General features: G+C 35.3%; 3 protein-coding genes and 1 long non-coding RNA gene across 4 annotated transcripts; 3 read left to right on the forward strand and 1 right to left on the reverse strand.

The window, feature by feature from the left end:
• Positions 1 to 1,086: 1,086 nt before the first annotated feature.
• Positions 1,087 to 2,591, forward strand: LOC140828948 (fasciclin-like arabinogalactan protein 1). Its single transcript, XM_073191830.1, has one exon. The coding sequence runs from the start codon at positions 1,207 to 1,209 to the stop codon at positions 2,425 to 2,427; it is 1,221 nt and encodes a 406-aa protein (XP_073047931.1). The 5' UTR covers positions 1,087 to 1,206; the 3' UTR covers positions 2,428 to 2,591.
• Positions 2,592 to 7,531: 4,940 nt separating this feature from the next.
• On the forward strand, positions 7,532 to 10,942 carry LOC140828950 (uncharacterized). The gene is made up of 3 exons (XR_012117371.1): positions 7,532 to 7,695; positions 9,290 to 9,478; positions 9,652 to 10,942. It is a non-coding gene; the product is annotated as an uncharacterized lncRNA (long non-coding RNA).
• Positions 10,642 to 14,912, reverse strand: LOC140828949 (uncharacterized). The gene is made up of 9 exons (XM_073191831.1): positions 14,665 to 14,912; positions 14,389 to 14,574; positions 13,536 to 13,665; positions 13,374 to 13,454; positions 13,051 to 13,250; positions 12,708 to 12,803; positions 11,931 to 12,024; positions 11,644 to 11,760; positions 10,642 to 10,942 (listed from the first exon to the last, which is right to left on the reverse strand). The coding sequence occupies exons 1-9, from the start codon at positions 14,827 to 14,829 to the stop codon at positions 10,839 to 10,841; spliced, it is 1,173 nt and encodes a 390-aa protein (XP_073047932.1). The 5' UTR covers positions 14,830 to 14,912; the 3' UTR covers positions 10,642 to 10,838.
• A 2,526-nt stretch (positions 14,913 to 17,438) lies between these two features.
• On the forward strand, positions 17,439 to 20,190 carry LOC140828951 (E3 ubiquitin-protein ligase At4g11680-like). Its single transcript, XM_073191832.1, has 3 exons — positions 17,439 to 18,266; positions 19,173 to 19,524; positions 19,901 to 20,190. Exons 1-3 carry the CDS (start codon positions 17,740 to 17,742, stop codon positions 20,042 to 20,044), a joined length of 1,023 nt encoding a protein of 340 aa, XP_073047933.1. The 5' UTR covers positions 17,439 to 17,739; the 3' UTR covers positions 20,045 to 20,190.
• Positions 20,191 to 21,005: the final 815 nt, after the last annotated feature.

Below are 21,005 nucleotides of genomic sequence, written 5' to 3' on the forward strand. Positions count from 1 at the left end.
AAAATAAAATCATTTTTTTTAACTCTTTAAGAATTCGATAAAATCATTCAATTAGAATGTGATATATCTAGAAACAGCAACACACGTTAATACAACTTTTTTGTTTTAAAAATACATATTTCAAGCTAAGTAATAATTACGTTTATTCGAAAATGCGTTCCAAAATTTAATTGTCATTATGGGACCTATTGATTTTTTTAGTAGGTTTATTGTATCACGAGCTCTTTGTCATTCGTGTCGATATTTATGTAAAATGATATTTTTTTGATAAACTTATTTCAAAATGACAAAATGACCGATTTTTATATAAATTGTACTTTTCAAGAGTTCCCTTGATTTTATGCTGGAGTGACGCTTAAACCACGTGAACTGTCCAATTTCCCGACAAGCCTAATCAATCTTCCTTTTCGTATACCCCAATGGCTTATACATTTTCGATTATATGAAACTTAATCCCTCATCCTTCGATTTATCTGCCATCCAGATAGTATCACCATAGATGCCGATTTTAGTCATACAGTCATTTTTGGCTCGATTTATCTCTATCTTCACTCCGCTCATCGCCAGTGTCGTTAGTTCATAGCACATAGCTCTAGGATAGGTAGCGCCTTACCGCATTCATTCAGCTGCTTCATGAATGCTCGGCGCGTCTTTTTAAATTTTTAAAGTGCTATATCAGAAAAACAAAAAACTTGTATGAGACGGTCTCACGGGTCTAATTTGTGAGACGGATATCTTATTTGGGTCTTCCATTAAATATTAATTTTTATTATGAATATAAGTAGGGTTGACTCGTCTAACAGATTAAGATCCGTGAGACGGTCTTACATGAAAACCACTCTATCAGAAAAGAGTTATAAGGAACCATTTTATATAAAAAAAATAAAATAAAATCAATTGTATTATAATTTTATATATTTTACACAAAGTTTTAACAGCCCTCATCATCACACTGGGGTTGATTATGCTTACACAAAAATAAATGCAAATGGCCACTAAAAAAGCTTATTCAAATCCAAAATATCTATGCTAGATCCAACGACCCAAATTCATTTAAGGCAGTGTGCATATGTTATCTGTAATGTTGGAAAACAGGTCATTATTACCAATAACCCTCCTTAACTGTCTCAGCTCACCTTTTATATCCACTCCACCGCTGCACTCTTGTATCTATCCACACCACAAAATTTATTATTTCAGCACACAATGCAGCTCCGGGGCGGTGCCGCCGCGGTCTTCCTTGCCGTCTTGATTGTCTTTCCCACCACCGATGCGTTCAACGTCACCTCCATGCTAGATAAACATCCTGAATTCTCAACCTTCAACCACTACTTATCCGTTACCCAGCTGGCGCCGGAGATCAACCGGCGGAGGACCATCACCGTGTGCGTGGTGGACAATCCAGGGATGGCAGATCTGCTCGCCAAACACCTCACTCTCGGCGGGATAAAGAATGTCCTCTCATACCACGTTCTGCTCGACTACTTCGACGCCAAGAAGCTCCACCAGATCACCGACGGAAGCGCACTGGCCGCTACCATGTACCAAGCCACCGGCTCCGCCACTGGCTCATCCGGTTTCGTTAATATAACCGATCTCAGCCGTGGGAAAGTGGGTTTCTCTCCCGAGGACAATGGGGGCAATGTTTCAGCTACATTCGTCAAGTCTGTCGAAGCTCAACCGTACGACATCTCCATCATTCAGATCTCCAACCTCTTGCCGTCATATGAAGCCGAGGCCCCGGCGCCGGCTCCGAGCCAGGTGAATATCACGAAACTGATGTCGGCTCACGGCTGCAAGGTCTTCGCCGATACCCTTGCGGGTAGTCCTGCTGAATCCACGTTCGAAGGAAATATCGATAGTGGATTGACAATATTTTGCCCCGGGGATGAAGCCATGAAATCTTTCCTGCCAAAATACAAGAACTTAACAGCAGGAGATCAACAATCTTTACTCGAATACCACGCAATGCCGATTTACGAATCATTGCCTGGCTTGAGATCCAACAATGGCCTCACCAGCACCCTAGCCACCGTAGGAAACAAGTTCGTATTCACCGTGCAGAATGATGGCACCGAAGTCACAATAATAACAAAACTCGTAACCGCCAAGGTTATAAACACTGTAGTGGATAACCAGCCTCTGGCTATCTACCAAGTGAACAAGGTTTTGATACCGCCGGAATTGTCCAAACTTGGTGGGCTGGCTCCAGCTCCCGCCCCTGGTCCTGCAGCCGAGTCACCCAAGTCTTCAAAAAGTAAGCACAAGTCTCCGCCGGCTCCTCCTGGCCCGTCGGAATCTCCGGCGGATGGTCCCGACGGAGATGTGGCTGATCAGAATTCGAGTGGTGCTGAAATGGTCCAAATTGGCGGTGGAATTTTGGGAGCCTTGATTCTCACCGTGTGGTCTACGTTTTTACAGCTTTAGATTTTACTTTTACTGAGGTTGAATTGTCCTTTTTTTAAAAATTAATTTTATTTTCGCTTTGTTTCCACTTGTGTGTCCCTACGGGTGTTATTTTCCAATTCATTTGATTTTTACTAGCAGCAGCCACTGCATTTACCATTTCATTCATGGAAAATTTAGTTTTACAGTTGGAGCAATTTCTTTTAATTCTGCCACTACAAGTCGTGTGCAATAAATTCATGAAAACGACAACTTTAACTTTTCTCGTTCGCAATCCAACGTTACAATCGAGTCTCGAATTTAAAATATTTTGTCTCAAATTTAAGATCTCTATATCAGACCATTTTCCTTTAACTTCCTACGTCTTATTCAAGGTTTAGTAGGAAACTCTTATTCTAGGTTTATTTTTTCCAACTTCAAAATGCGATTCAAAATTTTTTTTAAGCAAAAACTTGTGTGAGACGGTATCACGGATCGTATTTGTGAGACGGATCTCTTATTTGGATCACCCATGAAAAAGTATTACTTTTTATGCTAAGAGTATAACTTTTGATTAGGAATATGGGTAGGGTTGACCCGTCTCACAGATTATGATCCGTGAGACGGTCTCACATGAGACCCAATCTTTTTTTTATAACTGTTATTAATATCCACTATAAATTAAGAATATTTCATAATAATTAGGTAAACCTAAACCTTAACGTGTTTGATTATTTAAAAAGCATAGGACAGTAAACGAAAGAGACGTGGTATAGTTGCCTAGGATTGCATATAATTAATTCAAATGTTGCGCCATTTCGAGACATCTTAGTAACTAATGGCAATATAAGATTACATAAATCTTTAATAAATTGTTGTCTGATGGGGTCACGTGCCATGGTTTCTTTTTTTTTATTTTTCTTTTTTTTTTATAGTTGACACTTAATTCAATAGAATTCAGGTTTTAATATACATAGATATGGCATTTATTGTATATTAAATTACTCTTTTATGTAAAACATTAAGATTGATACTATAAAATGCAATCTTTAAATGAATGGCAAGTTTTGTGGGTAGGAAAAAAGTATTTGTAATATTCATAATTAATATTTTGTAATTTTTCATTATCAATATATTAGATAAATTTCTATTAAAATTATTATAGAAATTTTTTTTGTCTTGTATTGGATATGCTTTTGTAGAGGACAAATCTCCCAATTAATTAGGTGGTGTGCCCACCTCCGCTATTTTTATTTATGGGGTTCTTCCAAATTTTAATATGCACATAGATTCACGGTCATCCACATGGTTTCCTACTTTCCTAGCTTTCCACAGCAATTTGATTATAAGTGAGTCTCATATGAGACGGTCTCACGGATCTTAATCGGTGAGACGGGTCAATCCTACCGATATTCACAATAAAAAGTAATACTCTTAGCCTAAAAAATAATACTTTTTCATAGAGGACCCAAATAAAAGATCTGTCTCACAAATATGACCCGTGAGACCGTCTCATATAAGTTTTTGTATTTGATTATTATTTTTTTAAAAGTTTATTGATTGTTGTAAACTTTATTATATGAGTTAGATGGGCTCGAGTGGGTAGGGATCCGATGAAGAAAGGCAAACAACGACCTTAGGAGCATATCTTATAATATTTTAGTGAGAAATATACTCTACACGAAAATTACTTTTACGACGTTTGGGGAGTATCAATCCACGTTATTCCAAACCTTACCAAGTCATCTGTGCTCTCGGGCGACAATTTGATTTATTTCAACCATGTTTGGTGGTTCGTGTGAGCCAAGTCAGCCAAATTATAGAAGCAGTTATTTTATTGTGATTGACTTAACTTATACTCAATTAAATTTATTTATATTTGTTTAACTTTCCAAGGCAAAATCATAATTTTAGTTCAATGTATTTATATATTTGTGATTTTGATGTCTATATTATCAAATTTAGTTTTAGCTTGTTATTTTAACCCTTTATTAAGGTTATGTTTGGTGGTATTGGTATGTAATCAACATGGAGCTAACATATACATTATCATATTAAACAACTAAGAGAAAAATGACCAAAAATATCAAAAAATGAAATATACATGTTAAAACTGAAATTCAATAATAAATATTACCAAAATAAAAAATATAGCAAATTTTTGGTTTTCGCTATTTTAAAAAAGAATAGGTCACTTGTGAGACGGTCTCACGAATCTTTATTTATGAGACGGGCCAACACCCTACTGATATTCACAATAAAAAATAATACTTTTTCACGAATGACCCAAATAAGATATTCGTCTCACAAAATACGACTCGTTAGACTGTGTCACACAAGTTTTTACTTTTAAAAAAAGTACTTGAGATTCACACACACAAAAAAACTCAGTTATTACATGAGGTTTGTGTTTGAAATAGATGATGATGGAGTAGGGAGCTGTAAGACTAACTATCTCTATTTAAAACAAACAGTTTTATTCCAAAAAGCCCACTATGTAAAGAGTATTTTAGGCATAAAGTGAAATAATTTTTAATTTATCTTATAAACAAAATCATATCAAACATAATAATTTATATGTTAGAAAATGTTGAAATATAATGTCCAAATGGAGGATGTGTAGATTGTGGTCCTTTCACCAAGCATCAAACAAACACAGGGAAGAGATTGCCAGTTTCTGCCCTGGAATTAGTGTGCAATACAGGCTGGATGCCATAGGCAAAAAGCCTGTAATGCCAATTGATATTCCTTCCTCTTGGCTTGCTCACTTTGTTGTCATGGCTATTTCTAGAACTTTAAATTAATAAAGGATTTTGTCCTCTGCAAATAGATTTTGGATGCAAGAATTTTGATTTATTTGGGTTGGATTATTGGAAATTGTGTGTGTTTATATAGATGGAGTTTTGAAATGACTATATATGGGAAATTTTGGTGAATATCCTTAGTCAAACTATTTTTTATTTTTTTAAATGACTTTTCCAAATTGTATTTTGGTGTTTTTAAATATACATAAGGTCATTTAACAAAAAATAAAAATTACTTATGTTATTCGTCTAACTACTTGATATGTAGCATACATAATGGTGGGGATCTCACGGGCGTCCAAGATGTTCCCGAAAACATCTCGCAATACGACATCATACATTAAATAATTTGACAATGTTCTTTAAAATAACAAATATCATGAGGGAGGAAATAGATGATACAAAACACAAGTTTGTAAGCTTCCACGATCTTTATGTAAGTATGCAGTCTGGCGGGAATACTGATGATCGACATATGACAAAAATTTGTGCAAAACGGTCTCACGGGTCGTATTTAGTAAGACATATCTCTTATTTGGGTCATCAGTGAATAAATATTACTTTTTTATGCTAAGAGTATTACTTTTTTTATCGTAAATATCGGTAGGGTTGACACATCTTAAAAATGAAAATCTGTAAGACTGTCTCACAAGAGACCTACTCTCAACATATTCATTGGATAAGGTGGAAACACTTTTGTCCATCTAAATACCAAGGAGGAATGGGATTTCGGTAGGGATGACAACTTTCCCCACGGGTTTGGGGTCCCGCGGGGAAAACCCGAAACGGGGATGGGGATCCCCGATTTTTTCGGGTTTGGGTTCGGGGATGAGGATTTTTTTAAATCCCCGATGTATTTCGGGGCGTATATGAGATTAATATCCCCATCCCCGAAATCCCCGAACCCGTCCCAGAAATAATATCAATAATAAAATAATAGTATTATCAACATTAATAATATAATAATAATATTATTTTTTAAAATATTAATAATCTTATTATTATTAATATTGATATTGATATTAATATTAATATTATCTCTAATAATTATAGATAATAATAACTTTTGGTTTGAGAAAATCTCCGAATTCGTCATCGTCTTGCCATATTAATATTTTTGAAATGGAGATGGGGACGGGGATGGGAAGTTGATCCCCGAAGTTTCGGGTTTGGGGATTCCCCGAACCCGAAAAAGTGGGGATCGGGGCGGGAATGGGGTGGGGATGGAATTCGGGGATGGGGATGGGGATGGTAATGGTAAACCCGCCCCGGCCCCGGCCCATTGTCATCCCTAGATTTCGGGATGTAATCAAATTCAATCAAGCACTATTAGCCAATAAAGCTTGGCGGTTACTGACTAGACCGGACAACTTATCCCCCATGGCACAGCTAAATATTAACGTGAGATCGAACATGAGTTTGTTTGTCTGTCGTTTTGTACGGTATACTAAAATTTTTTACAAATAAAAAATTATGGGATAATTGAAATTTGTGTACGATATAATTTATATTCCATTTATATCGAATATTTGCGATATACCGAGATATCGATTTGATATCAATATTATATCGTTCATACCCAAAGAAATGCATGTTTACTGCCAAAAAATCATTGCCATATGATTACATGAATTTAGAAAAAATTGTGTTATATTTTAAAAATTGGTCATTTGAGTCATTGAACTTAGTTTTCTTATTTTATTTATTTAATTTATAAATATTGCTTCTGAATTCACCGGAATACCAAAATTTTCAAAGTTTAATGTCGATATCATATTGACAATTTCAGAAGACGTTCCTTCACTGGTTCGTTAGAAAATACAAAGAAATTGATGGGAAGAAAAAATAAAGTAAAAATCATGGTAGAAGATCAAGCCAAGAGCACAGGCGAGCTAGAAAAAAGCGCTACAGCCGGGAAGAAGACCTCTTCCTAAATTAAGACCACTGATGAGCAGATTGCCTTCACGGATCCAAACGCGCTCAATCGGTCACTCATGTCCGGAAGTTGTCATTGTATACTCCCGCGAGTCGGAAGGCGGCGGGGCCCTCACCAGTAGGCATATTAAGAATATTCTCTTTTAACTGCATTCTAAAATCTTAAACCTTCCACTGCCTGCAAGGTCCAATCAAAACAAATTGTCGTTTTAGAATGAAATGAGTTTTAAACTAAACCGTTTTGCGAAATGATTCCGGCAGGTATCAATATCATATCATACCGAATTTTCCATATCAGTATTTTCGATATTTTTCGTCTTTCATAATTTTTTCAACATTACGCGCGAGAGGAGTGTTGGTATAATTTGATTTTAAATATATTAGAATTTCAAGTTTTGCACCAACCAAACACCCCCCTGACGTGGAACAAATGAACTTGAGATAACGGAGCACAGACACGTACAGTTTTGCTCCAACAATCTTTTTCATCTTTATCTCTCGAATTCGCTAAATTACGGCTCGATTTTCATTCTCTCTGCTGGGAAAAAGTTATTCTTGAGGATTCATGACGGTAGGTTATTGAATACGGCCGCAGTTTTTGCGTATTAATCTGATTTCGGATTTGTTTCTACTGCTCCCTGATATATTTGCTGTTTCTTTTCATTTAGTTGTTGAATTTCTGGTTGTCTTCATTTTTTTTACGGTCGTCTTGGGGAATATTCTGCTGAAAGTTGGCTTCATTAACCTAAGCTAAAATTGGATTGTTCGTCACCAGTGATTGATTGCTGGCATTTGTTCGATTGATTTCTTTTTCATGAAGAATTTCAAGCAGAATTAGAGGAACTCTTCCTTATGGAATGGATACTCGAAAAGGGGAATAATTGATAGTAAATCAATGAAAAGACCAACTTCCTAAGTTTTTTCAGCTGCTTTCGTTCTCGAGGAAACTCGTGAAGGTTTTCGATATTGTTTGATTTATACGTTGATCGAAATATTAGGATACTCTCAATTGGTCTGAATAAAGTTTCTAACACACCTATGTTAGTGATTTCAGATAGTTGAAACTGTTGCTCGTGTTACATGTCATATTTTATATTGCCTTGTTTATGATGCGCAGTTACTAGTAGTAAACTATAATTTGTTGGTACCGCAGAAAATTGTACGGTAGCATATCTGTTTAACTCTTCTCTGTTCCTATTTTGCAATGTGACGCCTTGCAGGTTTCATCTTGTATCGTAGTTGACATGGTGTAGGACTTACATCCACCAAGTTTCATTATTTACATGAATGAAAAACTTCCCCTCACTGAAAGGGAACTAGAAAAACATATGCCTACCACAGGTTTCATTAATTTGTGAAGTTATATGGTTAGATTCCTTGCCAGGATATGGATCTTTATAATTTTTAAAGTTTAAATATTACTAACATAAAATTTAGGGTGGTCAATTTCCCTTGGTGTTGAAAATTCTTCTTGATCTTTTACAACAATTTAATTATAGCTTGACATTGCATCTTTGAAAGCCTAAAAAAATTTACAGAGATGGCTAAATATATATATGTTGCTTCTTAGACTCAAGGTCCTAGCTTCGCCCCCTGATACCACGGCCACAGGTTCAAAACTACTGATACACGAAATCACATATGTGTTATAAAATTAGTCAGTGGTAGTGGTCTCCTTTATTATCTAACGTCCTACCAACGTGCATATGTAATCAGGTTCGGGTATATATCTCCCGATACTTGGTATACACGTGCAGGGGGCATATTAAAATGTAGATATTATGATTGGAACCCTTCCCATGAACTTGAATTTCGTACTACTTAGTGATAATCTTGCTACCAAGCTCGATTCTTTTCTCACAAATTTACCACGATTACGTTCATAAACATTTCAGTAGTTCAAGAAACTATGGAAATTGTACAATTTATATCTTTCTTTCCTATTTGCAATATCAGTACTTGTTATGATTGAAAGCACTACTTTCTGGAGATGTGATGATACATATATCTGGGTCGTAACAATGTGAGGTTCATCAATACTAGAACTCGTTTGACTTTGTTAAATTTGCTAGGAGTTGCACCCTTGATTTAAACTTCATATCTAAATGAGAAATACTGAAAGCTGATTTGGAGATTTGTTGACCTCTGGTGTACTTTTCGGACAGGAGAAAGGTAGGCCCTTGCCAAAGTTTGGAGAGTGGGATGTCAATGATCCTGCTTCGGCAGAGGGATTTACAGCGATTTTTACCAGGTTAAGGGATGACAAAAAAACCGGTGGGAAGCCTGATTCTCCCACAAAGCTGGATACGGATACAAATACCAGTCATGGAATTGAACATGTAAAAACTCAGGGTGTAAGTGGTTCTTTGATTAGATTGAATTTTTTTAAGTTTGCCAATTGTGCATGTGATACAAATCAGTTGATTATTTGTTCATTAGATTCATTCCCGCACGAAATCAGTGTTGCTTTGTCAGTCCATCTGGCTTTTGAGAGTCTCAAAACTGACGGCAAGTATTTGATTTGCAGAAAAAATGGTTTTGCTGCATGCAGAGCTCAAGCACGAACTACTGAGCATAGTGTGAAAAAGGAATGTATATTTATAAACAGTTCGGTCCAAAAACACATCCCTGGATGAGGTCGGCAGGTTTCAATACTAACCATGTCAAGCCCTTTGTTCTGTAGTAATGTAAAATTGTTGCGAGGAAAAGAAAACATGTGAAACTTGAACAACGTTGTGCTCTTATGTTTGGCTGATTATGCATCTGCCTAATGTTTAAATACAGTTCTTTTGCTGCCTTTATGGCTTCTAGTACTACATTTGTGTGTCTAGTTTTGATCACGTTGTGCGCAATTATTGATTTATCATCGCATTGCTTTTCGATATGTAGTCAATCTTGATATTGTCTGGTCATAGTTAATCTGGTGCCTGCTGTTGGGTGAGCGCATGATTGTACTTGTATTACGATTACAAATCAAGTGATTTATTTAAGTATAAACACACGTGTCCACATACTAGTTACTACACATGAGGGGTTAGGCTGAGTCTTAAGCCCCTTTTGAGCCTATTGTTCTGCATTTGGTATTTTATGTGGTGAAAACAAAAAAAGATGCAATAATTGACAGTGATTCATCCCAACTAAAATATCGCTATTGACACCCTTAAAATGATGACTCGGTTGGCCGACGCATTGGCACTTCTCTGTCGCGCACACCTCGCTGGAGCCATCATCAAAATCGGGGGTGGTACATTCCACCGCGGGTATCGTCTTCAATGCCATGGGTCACTGAAACTCCACCACAGTGTTGGTTGCACAGACTAAACAAAATATCGGCATCCAGCTCTCTCTCCGCTTCCTCTTGTTCAATGGCCGCATCGTCTTGCTGCGGACATTCCCCCTTGATGGTATGTATAATTAATAATTTTTTCAAAAAAATATTTTTCTTTTCTTTTCAATTACTGGTCGAATATTTTAAATCAAGCGACCGATACTGGATTATGGCGTGGACAATAGTTCGGCTTGAATTGATCAAGACTCCACTTTCAGGGATCTTCAGATCAATAGTGAACCAAAATTTGGCCAAATTTGGAAGGATAAGTACAACAGAAAGCTCGAGAATGAAACAAAAAAATAAGTAAAGATTTTCTCTCTTCGAAAATTTCCAATCACGTTTGTGGAAAGAATATTACAAACGGTAATATCCCATTTTCAGAGTCAAGAAAGTTCGGATATCACCCGCATACACTTGTCTTCCAAAATCTTCACAGCTTCGATGAACAGCTCCTCAGGAGGTAATGCTCCAGTCGACTCAATAGTAACTGAGGAAGTGAATTGAAGACAGCTTCAGTGAACAGTTCTAAGATCCAAGTTTCACATAGATTTCACAAGATCAAAGCTAATTTCACAATATCAAAGCTACCCCATTCAAGTATAAAACGTCATAAACAACTAAGCTTTCTAACTAAGTTACCAAAGAAAGAAAGTATGAAACGTAAATATTCTTTCCTTTTCGGTTGGCGTCATATTATGTTCAGCTGCTACAGATTCGAACACATTTTAATGAGGAAACATAAATGTAGATCGTTCTATAGGAATTGCTTGTCGGAAAACTGAGGGAACAAGATACAGAACTGTTCCTGAGTACGATTGTATAAGTTTTACGAGAACAACAAACAACAATGTGGACCACGATCCAAGGATGGTTACCTTTAACTTGAATTTGGAACAAGACAAGAAAAGGTGGAAAAAATTGAAATTCACATAAACATGGACGAAAAGTTAGTGACAACCACGTTTGCAATGGTATTGGTAGCTCTGCCTTACCCCACTTAATTAAGAAATCCTACAACCTTAAAGAAACAAAAAAATGAACCCACCATAAAATTCTCGTAGATATTAACCATCACAACCATCCAAAAGGATCACTAAAACTCATGCTGGGTTTTTAAGTACCCAATAATCTAAACAGTTGGTAACCACGAAACAATGGTATACTAGAGAGAAGATATGCTCCACTTACAAATAAAATGATCTTTTACGCGCCGTAGTGACACATATTTATCCCAACCATCGCCTCTAATGCATTCTCGACAAAGAGTACAAGACCGAGGCCTTGCCACAGTAGCTCTTTTTCTACCTGCACATCACCAAATAACCGTATACAAACCAAATTAACCAAAAACCTTTTTCCTCAGACAACTTACAACATATCGAATCAGGGTGCAGTAATTCATTCAATTAGATAAAACTACACGTACAAACAGTAAACACAAAAAATGGAGAGACAATCGATGCCAGCAAACTTACCTTTACCAATATCTTCAATATCAAATACTTTGACGGGACATTTCTTAACAAGTTCTTCTGCCTCCTCGTCTTCAATATCTTGCAACAAGACAACCTATTCAAGCAGATAATAGATTTTATTAAACAATCTTATTATTGTTCACCAATAACAAGCAAAAACTGAACATTTATGTGTGGGCCAGAAAAATCTAAGTGATGCTCGTGCTCAATAGCTGAAGTTTGAGCAGTCTGAGATGTCCGAATTTATGAATAATTCAAGAATGTGCAGTAAGCTACTCAGCACTGAGCATTTGGAGTATTCATAATAGATACACGAGGATAAAAGTGGACAGCATGAGATAATATAAGGACCACCTGAAGTAAGATGATATTCCAAGCTCCAAATAAGACATAACGGAAGTAACAATTATCCATGCAGACAATACCAAGACAAAGTAAGTGGGTAGAGTTGAGGACCAGATAAAAACAAGAAGTAGCGGGTAGAATGGCAGCCCTGCTTATTGCAAGTGTGATTAATGTATGTGCTATGCACATTAGAAAAAATTGATTATCCGATATGTAATGGCATATGTTAGTTAAATTTAATGTGATTTGAGCAGAGTTAGTAAAAGAAGTCCCTTGATGCAGAGAAAAATGGTACATAAGATTCAGTTAACAATGAACGCTCTCTGTCACTTTCGGGATTCCAGCAAGGACAAGGCCTCACAATTTCATGCTCACAAAATTTGGGGGAAAATGGGAGTATAAGTAGATAAAAATAAAAAGCACATTTGATACCTCAGGGAGCATCCTATACCAAGTGGTGGCGACAGGAGACCATTTTGCGTGTACTTTACCCATGCCTTTCACTGCATGAGCTTCCAGCTCAATTTCCTGAATAATAGTAGCTATCAAAATTTCAGAAAAGCATAAAACAGATCTTTTAGATTCTTGGAGTAAGAATCGCAAGATCACATTAAGCATCAGCCATCAGGTGACAACAAAAAAATAACAGCAACAAAATATGATATTATTTGCAGGCCTATAGAGTCTCTAACTATCACTCATTAATTCTCATTGTGTAAGTGTATGAGTTTTTGTAAATTTAATATAAATACACAAGTTGCAAAGTAAAGCATACCTGTCCAGGTCCAAGTTTAGCTATAATAATATCTTCATGCTTGGGAGTAATTGGGTTGGTTGAAAATTCGGGGAGGGAATCTTGACTGCAATTGAATGAAGTGTAAGTTCTAATCTTCGAACTTGAATCAGCATTGGATTTATCTGAATTCAGAATTAACTCACTGCCATTAGGCAGCCACTTCAGCTCATCAGATTTCACTGCATTGTTTCAAACAGAAAAACAGATGCGAATTTTAAAGAGCAAAGGACAACTGAACAATACACGTTGACAACAAGAAGAGAGAGAAGATGCAATAATTTCATGGGTAACATATTTAGTACCTTTAATTCGCGAACTGCCTCTTTCACAGCGAACATGGAGTTTAAAAACAATGGTGTTTTTCTCATTGGGTTCATCATTTTCTAGAAAGTAACATTTAGGCTACAGTAATATGTCAAAATGGGGGGAAAAAGCAAGCAGGTGAAAAGGAGAAAAGTTAAAACCTGACATATAGTCAAACAGTCTTGGATCAACTTTAAGTGGAATGAGACCCAATCTATGCGCGAGCACCTCATCTTGAATCACTGAGGTGTTGTTTGCAATCAAAACCTTTTCAATAGCCATCGTGGGAAGCTAGGAAAAAAACAAATGAACAAAAACTTATGTCATCTATCCAATAAATTATCCTGGAATCTGTCTTATTGACAGAATTGTTCTTTGAAAATAATTGAGAATTTAAATTAAGTAAAAACAACAAAGGAAGAAAAAAGTACATCAAAATTTAATGCAAAAAAGAGCTAGCCTATAATTTACCAAAAAAGTAAAGTTTCATATCATATAATCCCAAGAATAAGCAATAACAATCTGAACCACTAGCAATAAGATAATAATCTACAAAAATTTACAGAATAAATAAAAATATTCAGTCCAAAGGAAGACCAAAAAGATTTTTGCTTTATTAAATCAGTGTGCTTTAATTAAATTAATCCATCATAGCAAAAATACTCTCAAAGAAGAATGCATCTTTATCATGTGATTGTATAGCCATGTTAACAGATTTTAAAAAATTATACATCTATTTTAGATTAATTCTACCATGAGTTATGCTGTACCTGCCTTATTCAAGTGTAATGCATCAATGCAGCTGTTTGCTGACAAAAAAATGCAAAGATAACACAACAGATAGTTCACATTTTACTTATCTCTGCTCCTTCATGCTCAAGATAAAATATAGCAGAGCAGCCAATACGGTAAAATACACTGCTAGGGGAACAATATGTTGTCAGACACCTTATCCAACAAAATTTTGACAGCGAATACTTTTTATCCAAAATATAGACAAAACAAGTTGGGCACCTCGGCTATGAGAATTCTGCGGAAAGCATTCGCCAAAGAAGCATCGATACCGATCATATCGAATTCCATGTCATCTTCTGTAAGTCTTATAACTTCCACTCTAAAATTGTTGCGAAATACTTCGAATTGCATGCTGTTGTCCACTCCCATTGATGCATACGCACCCGAAGACTGAATTTTTTCAGTCTATATAACCCTCCAAAACAAAGCTTGATCAACATCAGCAACAAAAATGATGAATTACAATATGGAGATAACCGAGAAAACGTAAGTTACCTGAGTTGGGGCATCGAAAGTGCAGAGGACGCGAGTCCTCTGAAATTCGAGATGCGGCGGGAGCTTTCCCATCGGGACATCCGGCAAATCCCATACCGGAATTTTGGGTGTCCTTTGCTCTTCCATGGATTCCGAATCTTCCCTCTCCGTGGCCACGCTCACCATCCACACTTCCTCTTGCCAGTACCTCCGAGTGTGCGTGTCTTAAAAAAAGAGAAATAATTTGGGGTTCTGTGACATTAGGGTTTAAGGAAATCTTCCATTTTATCTTTTTCCTATTTCCTTTCTAAAATCTAAAATAAATCACATTCTTTTGTTTTCTCTATTAAACTTCGGATTACAAATTTATATAATTTTATCAGACTAAAAGATTGTTCTATGATTAAATTTATATAGTTTGCTTATAAAATAAAAGTCCTTAATTGGAATACTAAATTAAGTTTAATACTAATAACAAAAAATTACCAGAGCTAAATATTTAATTAAGTCAGATATAATTATTGTGAATATATAGTCGATATTTTTTTGGTCAAAAGTTCGAAAATTCTACTTTAAAATCTATTTCATTGATAAATTATTGTGAGAAAAGTTATCACGTATAAAAAATATTATTTTTCACGCTAAGATTATTATTTTTTATTGTAAATATCGGTAGGATTGATCCATCGCACATATAGAAATTCGTGAGATTGTCTCACAAGATATCTCCTCGTTTTTTTATCGATTCTGTTTTATTTTTTATTTTTAAACGATAAGATTATACTTGCATCAATGTATTAAATCAATGATTTTTTTTTTTACATGTCGATGTATGAGATTGGATAAGTCCTGGGAATAGTTTGTTGTATATGCAATTTGTGAGGTTGTAATAATACACGACCAGGTGGCTCTATATTGTGGATCGAGCTTGTAATTGTCCGAAAACATCACATCGATTTTTCCAAACGATAATATTTTTTTAAAAATATATATCGTTTCATATATTTATATTTATGAAATAAATATTTAATTATCAATAAGTTTGACATAAAATAAATATTTAAATTAACTATTATTTTGAGGAATGTACATAGAAGAAGAGCAATACTAATATTATCGTGACCAACTTATACAAGGCTATCTTTTATGAAGCGAAAGAAAGAAGAGCGAAAGAATTTATTTTCACTGCATGAGTTATGTCCAAGATCATCAGTTATGAATAAGTTCGATGATTTATCGACTTGTGATGAAAAAAAGATTGAAAATTAAAAAAAAGTTACTGTACGAAAATAAAAGAAAGTTTTTAAGTTGATGAACTAAAACTCAGAATAAATCAACTTATAATATTAAAATTGCCATTTTGCCAAAAGAAAAACATCAAACTGGGGGTCTCGATAAAAATTCATAAATATTTATCGGGATAATCTCGGTTAGTCCCTTGTATAAGGTTTTTCCAAGTTTGTTCCTAATTGTTTTTTGACAAAAACTTGTGTGAGACGGTCTCACGTGACGTATTTGTGAGACGAGTCTCTTATTTGGGTCACCCGTGAAAAAATATCACTTTTTAGGCTAAGAGTATTACTTTTTATTGTGAATATGGGTAGGATTGACCCGTCTCACAGATTATGATCAGTGAGACGGTCTCACATGAGACTCACTCTTGCACGAACCTTTCTTTGTAAGACAGATCAACCATACCGATATTCACAATAAAAAATAATGCTTTTAGCATAAAAAGTAATACTTTTCATGAATGACCAAAAAAAAAGAGATATGTATCACAAAATACGATCTGTTAAACAGTCTCACATTAACCAAGTCGAACCCGTCTATATTTCCTCAAATTTGTGGTTTCCCTAACTCAATTAAACTCGGGATAGTACTCCATTTAGTCTTCAATGTTCTTGAATCTTCCCGATTTAGTCCGACCCAAAATAGTCCTCAATTTGTTGTGTATACGTTTTAAACGGCTGGATTAAATTGAAGAGAAAATACTAAAATCGGGACTAAATACATATTTAATCCAAGCACTTAATTTATTATTTTCAACATTCAAACCCTTTCGTGAAAGTTTATTCCAAGTTGATTGATAAGAAATGCAGCCCACTAGGTAGATGGGGCCAGGTTGCCGGAGGCATTGGCGGTTTGATTTCTTGGACAACAACTACACCCGCCACCATTCAAACTCGGTCATTAAAATCATCACACTTTGTCAAACTAAATATCAACAAAACTTAATTAATGCTTTTCCAACTCAAGATTTTCATCAATAAATGACCTCTAATTAATGTCACAAGATGTGAATAATAACCGTTCGAATTTATAATATATCGATATTTACATTAATTATATGGTGAGATTTCGATAAATTGAATTTTTATATATTTTTGATATCCCATGGATGAGTTAATTAAGATCAGACTCAAATCAGAGTTTGGACTCCTCGCTCATCCCCAATCAAGGTAGAAGGTACATACATGCTCAGGTATTCTGCTATAAATATCAAGTTTGAGTGTTCAGTTCAGTCATTCAGTATATTATTTTTCAACAGCATCTTTAGCTGCTCTCTACTTATAACACCAGTCTTTGACTTGAGCCTCTGAGAGACTATACCAGGACACATGTTGGTCTCTTTCGAACGGTCTTATTCGTGATTTTGGGCTCAGAGTAATTTCGAAACTGCGTCTGAACTAGTGATATCTGTTGGAATCGAACCCTAAATTTTTCTGTGAGTATCAGTTTTTTTTTTCATATGAGATTTGATATATAAATATCGATGTACGTTTAGGTAGCTTTCAGCCAAACTTGCGTAGGAATTAAACAATATATAGAGAGAGGCGAGGCTGTTAGGCCAACGGTTGTGTGGTTATCTTCCAAATCCGACTCTCTTGGAATCAAAGCAAAGCCGTTGGATTCTTGGTCACCATCCCAGCTTCACTGACTCAAACTCTTCACCTTCTGCAGCCATCGATCGAATTCTTTTTAATCACGCCCTGTACCCTCATCACACCATATTCGATCTTTATGGGGATTCTCGACTTTTTTTATAATTTCAGGTGAATCTTGAATTCAGAGGGTGGGTGTTTGGTTTTGTTTATGGGAAAGATGAACTCGAGATATCTTCTGACAGCGGATTCACCATGCAACATTGGGAACTCAGTTGCGGTTTCATCGGTTCTGCAAACGGGTGAAGAGAGATCAGCTGCTACGGCCAATCCACGCATCCGGCCTTCTCGGATTTCGTCGGCCCCTCCTATATTGATCAAGTTAGCTATGAAGATATCGAGAGCAAGGTGGTACAGTTTCTTGAGAAGAGTGTTCCATTACCAAAACGGGTCGGGATCGGACCTCGGCCCTAACCCATTCGACTCCGGGAGATGGATGCTGCTAGAGTTTGTTTGTTTGGTAGTTCAAATTAGTGTCACTGTATATACTTTGATCGTTTCCAAAGGGGAAAACCCGGTTTGGCCCATGAGGATATGGGTTTCGGGCTATGCTTTCGTGTGTTCTATTAGTATTTTTCTGCTCCACTGGCGTTATCGGGTCGTTTTCACGTTTCCAGGAGATCCGAATTCGAATTTCTCTGATGTCGAGCAGCAGCAGCGAAGCTCCGAAGAATCGAGGTAAATAATTTAATTTGATCCGCTCAGCTGTTTAACTGGTTATTTTTATTCACTGCATGCACTAGCTTAGTTAGATGATAATTAAATACTTTAAAAAATTATTTACCAAATATATAGAAGACAAAAACTTGTGCGAGTCGGTCTCGCGGATCTTATTTTGTTAGTCGGATCTCCTATTTGGGTCACCCATGAAAAAATATTACTTTTTATGCTAAGAATATTACTTTTTATTATGAATATCGGTAGGATTGACCCGTCTTATAGATAAAGATCGTCACACAAGAGACCGACTCTAAATAAAAATTAGTTAAGAGGATGTTGATAAATATTGACCAGATGTGTTAAAAGTAATAATAATTATGTAAAATAAAATCTTTATTTATATGTTAAAACTATAAATAATTTTTTATGATAAAGACAATATGAAGATAATATAATATATATATTTTATTATCATCGTTGACCACTTAGTCATCCTACTGTTTTATTAATTACTCTGCTAGTGCCTAGTGTTGCCAACTTAACTTATTTATGTTGTTGACAGGTCTTTTGCGTCTCACAATTTTTATTCGGGAAAAGAATCAATTTTATCATATTTATAACAAAAAAATAATAATATATTTTTCATGAATTGTGTCAATAGAATATATGTCTCATAAAATTGATTCGTGGTGCATTGTCACGGAGTTTTCGTGATTTATGTTATATTAAAAATTTTAATTGGTTTTAAAAATTGTCTCGTTGCACTAATTTGCAAATTAAATTTATATAAAGTTTGGAATCAAATACTTTTTACGTGAATATTTTCAAGTAGGCCCACTAAAATAAAACTTATCTTTTCATTTAGTATGTAAAAGATAGAACTTGTTATTACATGTAATTAATGATAGGACAATATATGATCAGAAACTTGCAGAAATTCAGAACTTGGGTAGAGCTGCTGTTTGCAATATGGTTTGTGATGGGGAACATATGGGTCTTCGACTCACGACTCGGGTCGTATGACGGAGCCCCGAAGCTCCATGTTCTGTGCGTCTCCCTGCTGGCATGGAATGCTGTGAGCTACTCTTTTCCATTCATACTGTTCGTGCTGATGTGCTGTTGTGTGCCGTTTCTCAGCGGACTCCTAGGCTACAACATCAATACGGCCTCGCTTGATCGAGGCGCCACCGATGACCAGATCGCCAGCTTACCCTGCTGGAAATACATGGAAGATAATGTCGGATGCGATTTAGAGCTCGGAGATGAAAATGATTTAGTAAGTATCTGGTCGTTTCATCACATTTCCAACAATTTTTTTTTTGTGATATTTCATGTCACACTGATAATTAATTGACACAATATTCATCGTATTTTAAAGAGAAAGTTGGTGAAAAATCCTCAATCAAAACATTTCTTTGGGTTCACTCTCTACCCACAAAATTGTGGTACTATATCATACAAAATGTGGTACACTTCACGTGGAAATGTGGTCAACTTCATGTGGAAATGTGGTACTAAAAGGGTACTCAGGGACTGAACACAAAAAAAATCGACGACTGAAGACTGAAAGCCAATTTCCCGTGTTTTAAAAATGGTTTTTTCCCAAAAAGTTGTAGTTGAATTTGATAATGTTTGTTTTTTGACATGGACAGGAATGCTGCATTTGTCTGGCAAAGTATAGGGAGAATGAAGAGATGAGAGAGTTGCCATGTAATCATATTTTTCACCGAAGGTGTGTTGATCAATGGCTCAAGATCATCTCTTGTTGTCCTCTTTGTAAGCAACAAATTAAATAAATAAATAGATAAATGAAATGAAATGTATCATAAATTTTCTTTTCTTTTCATTTTTTCTTTTTTTTTTTAAAATGTGAAATGGAAGATATAGATACTTTTCGTATATCTATGTATTTATACAGGCCATGCGGACTTTGATGTATCTATTGAGAATATATGCACACAAACAGAGATTTATGTTTTTCAACTTTGGTTTCCTATTTAGATTATCAAACTGAATGGTTCTGTTAAGACAATTATTTTACGAAAAAATAATAAATGTTTTAAAAGTTATTTTAAGAATAAATATGTGTTTAGATAACTATTCGATAAAAACTTTTTGGCAAAAACTTGTGAGAGACGGTCTCACGGGTCGTATTTGTGAGACAGATCTCTTATTTGGGTCATCCATAAAAAAATATTAATTTTTGTGCTAAGAGTATTACTTTTTATTGTGGATATGAGTAGGATTGACCCGTCTCACATATTAAGATCCGTGAGACGGTCTCATATGAGACTCACTCAAACTTTTTATAGTTAAAAAGTTGTTTCAACGACTTTCTATGTTAATATAAAAATATCTCTCGATTATTTGTTAAAAACTATACTTGATTTTTCTATTTTCATTCCTAGATTCAACTTATTTATGGATGCCTTAGCGAGGGAACAATCTTTTTAAAAATATTTTCATAAATTATTTACTAAAATCTTGTCCAAACACATATTTTAAGAGTATTTGTCCAAACAAAGTCTATATCTTTAAAATATTATACCTAAATATAAAATTATTTCATTTTTATTTTAAATTTATGCTTAATATTTTTATTCCTTTTTTGGGTACAGAACACAACGAAGCGTTGTTTTAGGACGTCAAAAAGTTAAAATTTAAAATATTGAGTAGATCTAAAATATTATTTTATTAAAAATAATATCATTTTCACATGCTTCAATATGAATTAGTAAAAAAACATGTGCTAAGATT

The sequence above is a fragment of the Primulina eburnea genome, chromosome 4, assembly GCF_022965805.1.
Source record: "Primulina eburnea isolate SZY01 chromosome 4, ASM2296580v1, whole genome shotgun sequence".
Lineage (NCBI taxonomy): Eukaryota > Viridiplantae > Streptophyta > Magnoliopsida > Lamiales > Gesneriaceae > Primulina > Primulina eburnea.

Bases quoted from the DNA above. Each gene is read 5' to 3' on its own strand.
- LOC140828949 (XM_073191831.1), bottom strand. From the start codon at position 14,829: ATGGTGAGCGTGGCCACGGAGAGGGAAGATTCGGAATCCATGGAAGAG. The intron at 14,575-14,664 runs GTAACTTACGTT...AGGGTTATATAG, and splicing joins CTTTCGATGCCCCAACTCAG to ACTGAAAAAATTCAGTCTTC. The intron at 13,455-13,535 runs GTTTTAACTTTT...GTTACTTTCTAG, and splicing joins ACTGTTTGACTATATGTCAG to AAAATGATGAACCCAATGAG.
- LOC140828948 (XM_073191830.1), top strand. From the start codon at position 1,207: ATGCAGCTCCGGGGCGGTGCCGCCGCGGTCTTCCTTGCCGTCTTGATT.
- LOC140828951 (XM_073191832.1), top strand. From the start codon at position 17,740: ATGGGAAAGATGAACTCGAGATATCTTCTGACAGCGGATTCACCATGC. The intron at 18,267-19,172 runs GTAAATAATTTA...ATATATGATCAG, and splicing joins CGAAGCTCCGAAGAATCGAG to AAACTTGCAGAAATTCAGAA. The intron at 19,525-19,900 runs GTAAGTATCTGG...TGACATGGACAG, and splicing joins TCGGAGATGAAAATGATTTA to GAATGCTGCATTTGTCTGGC.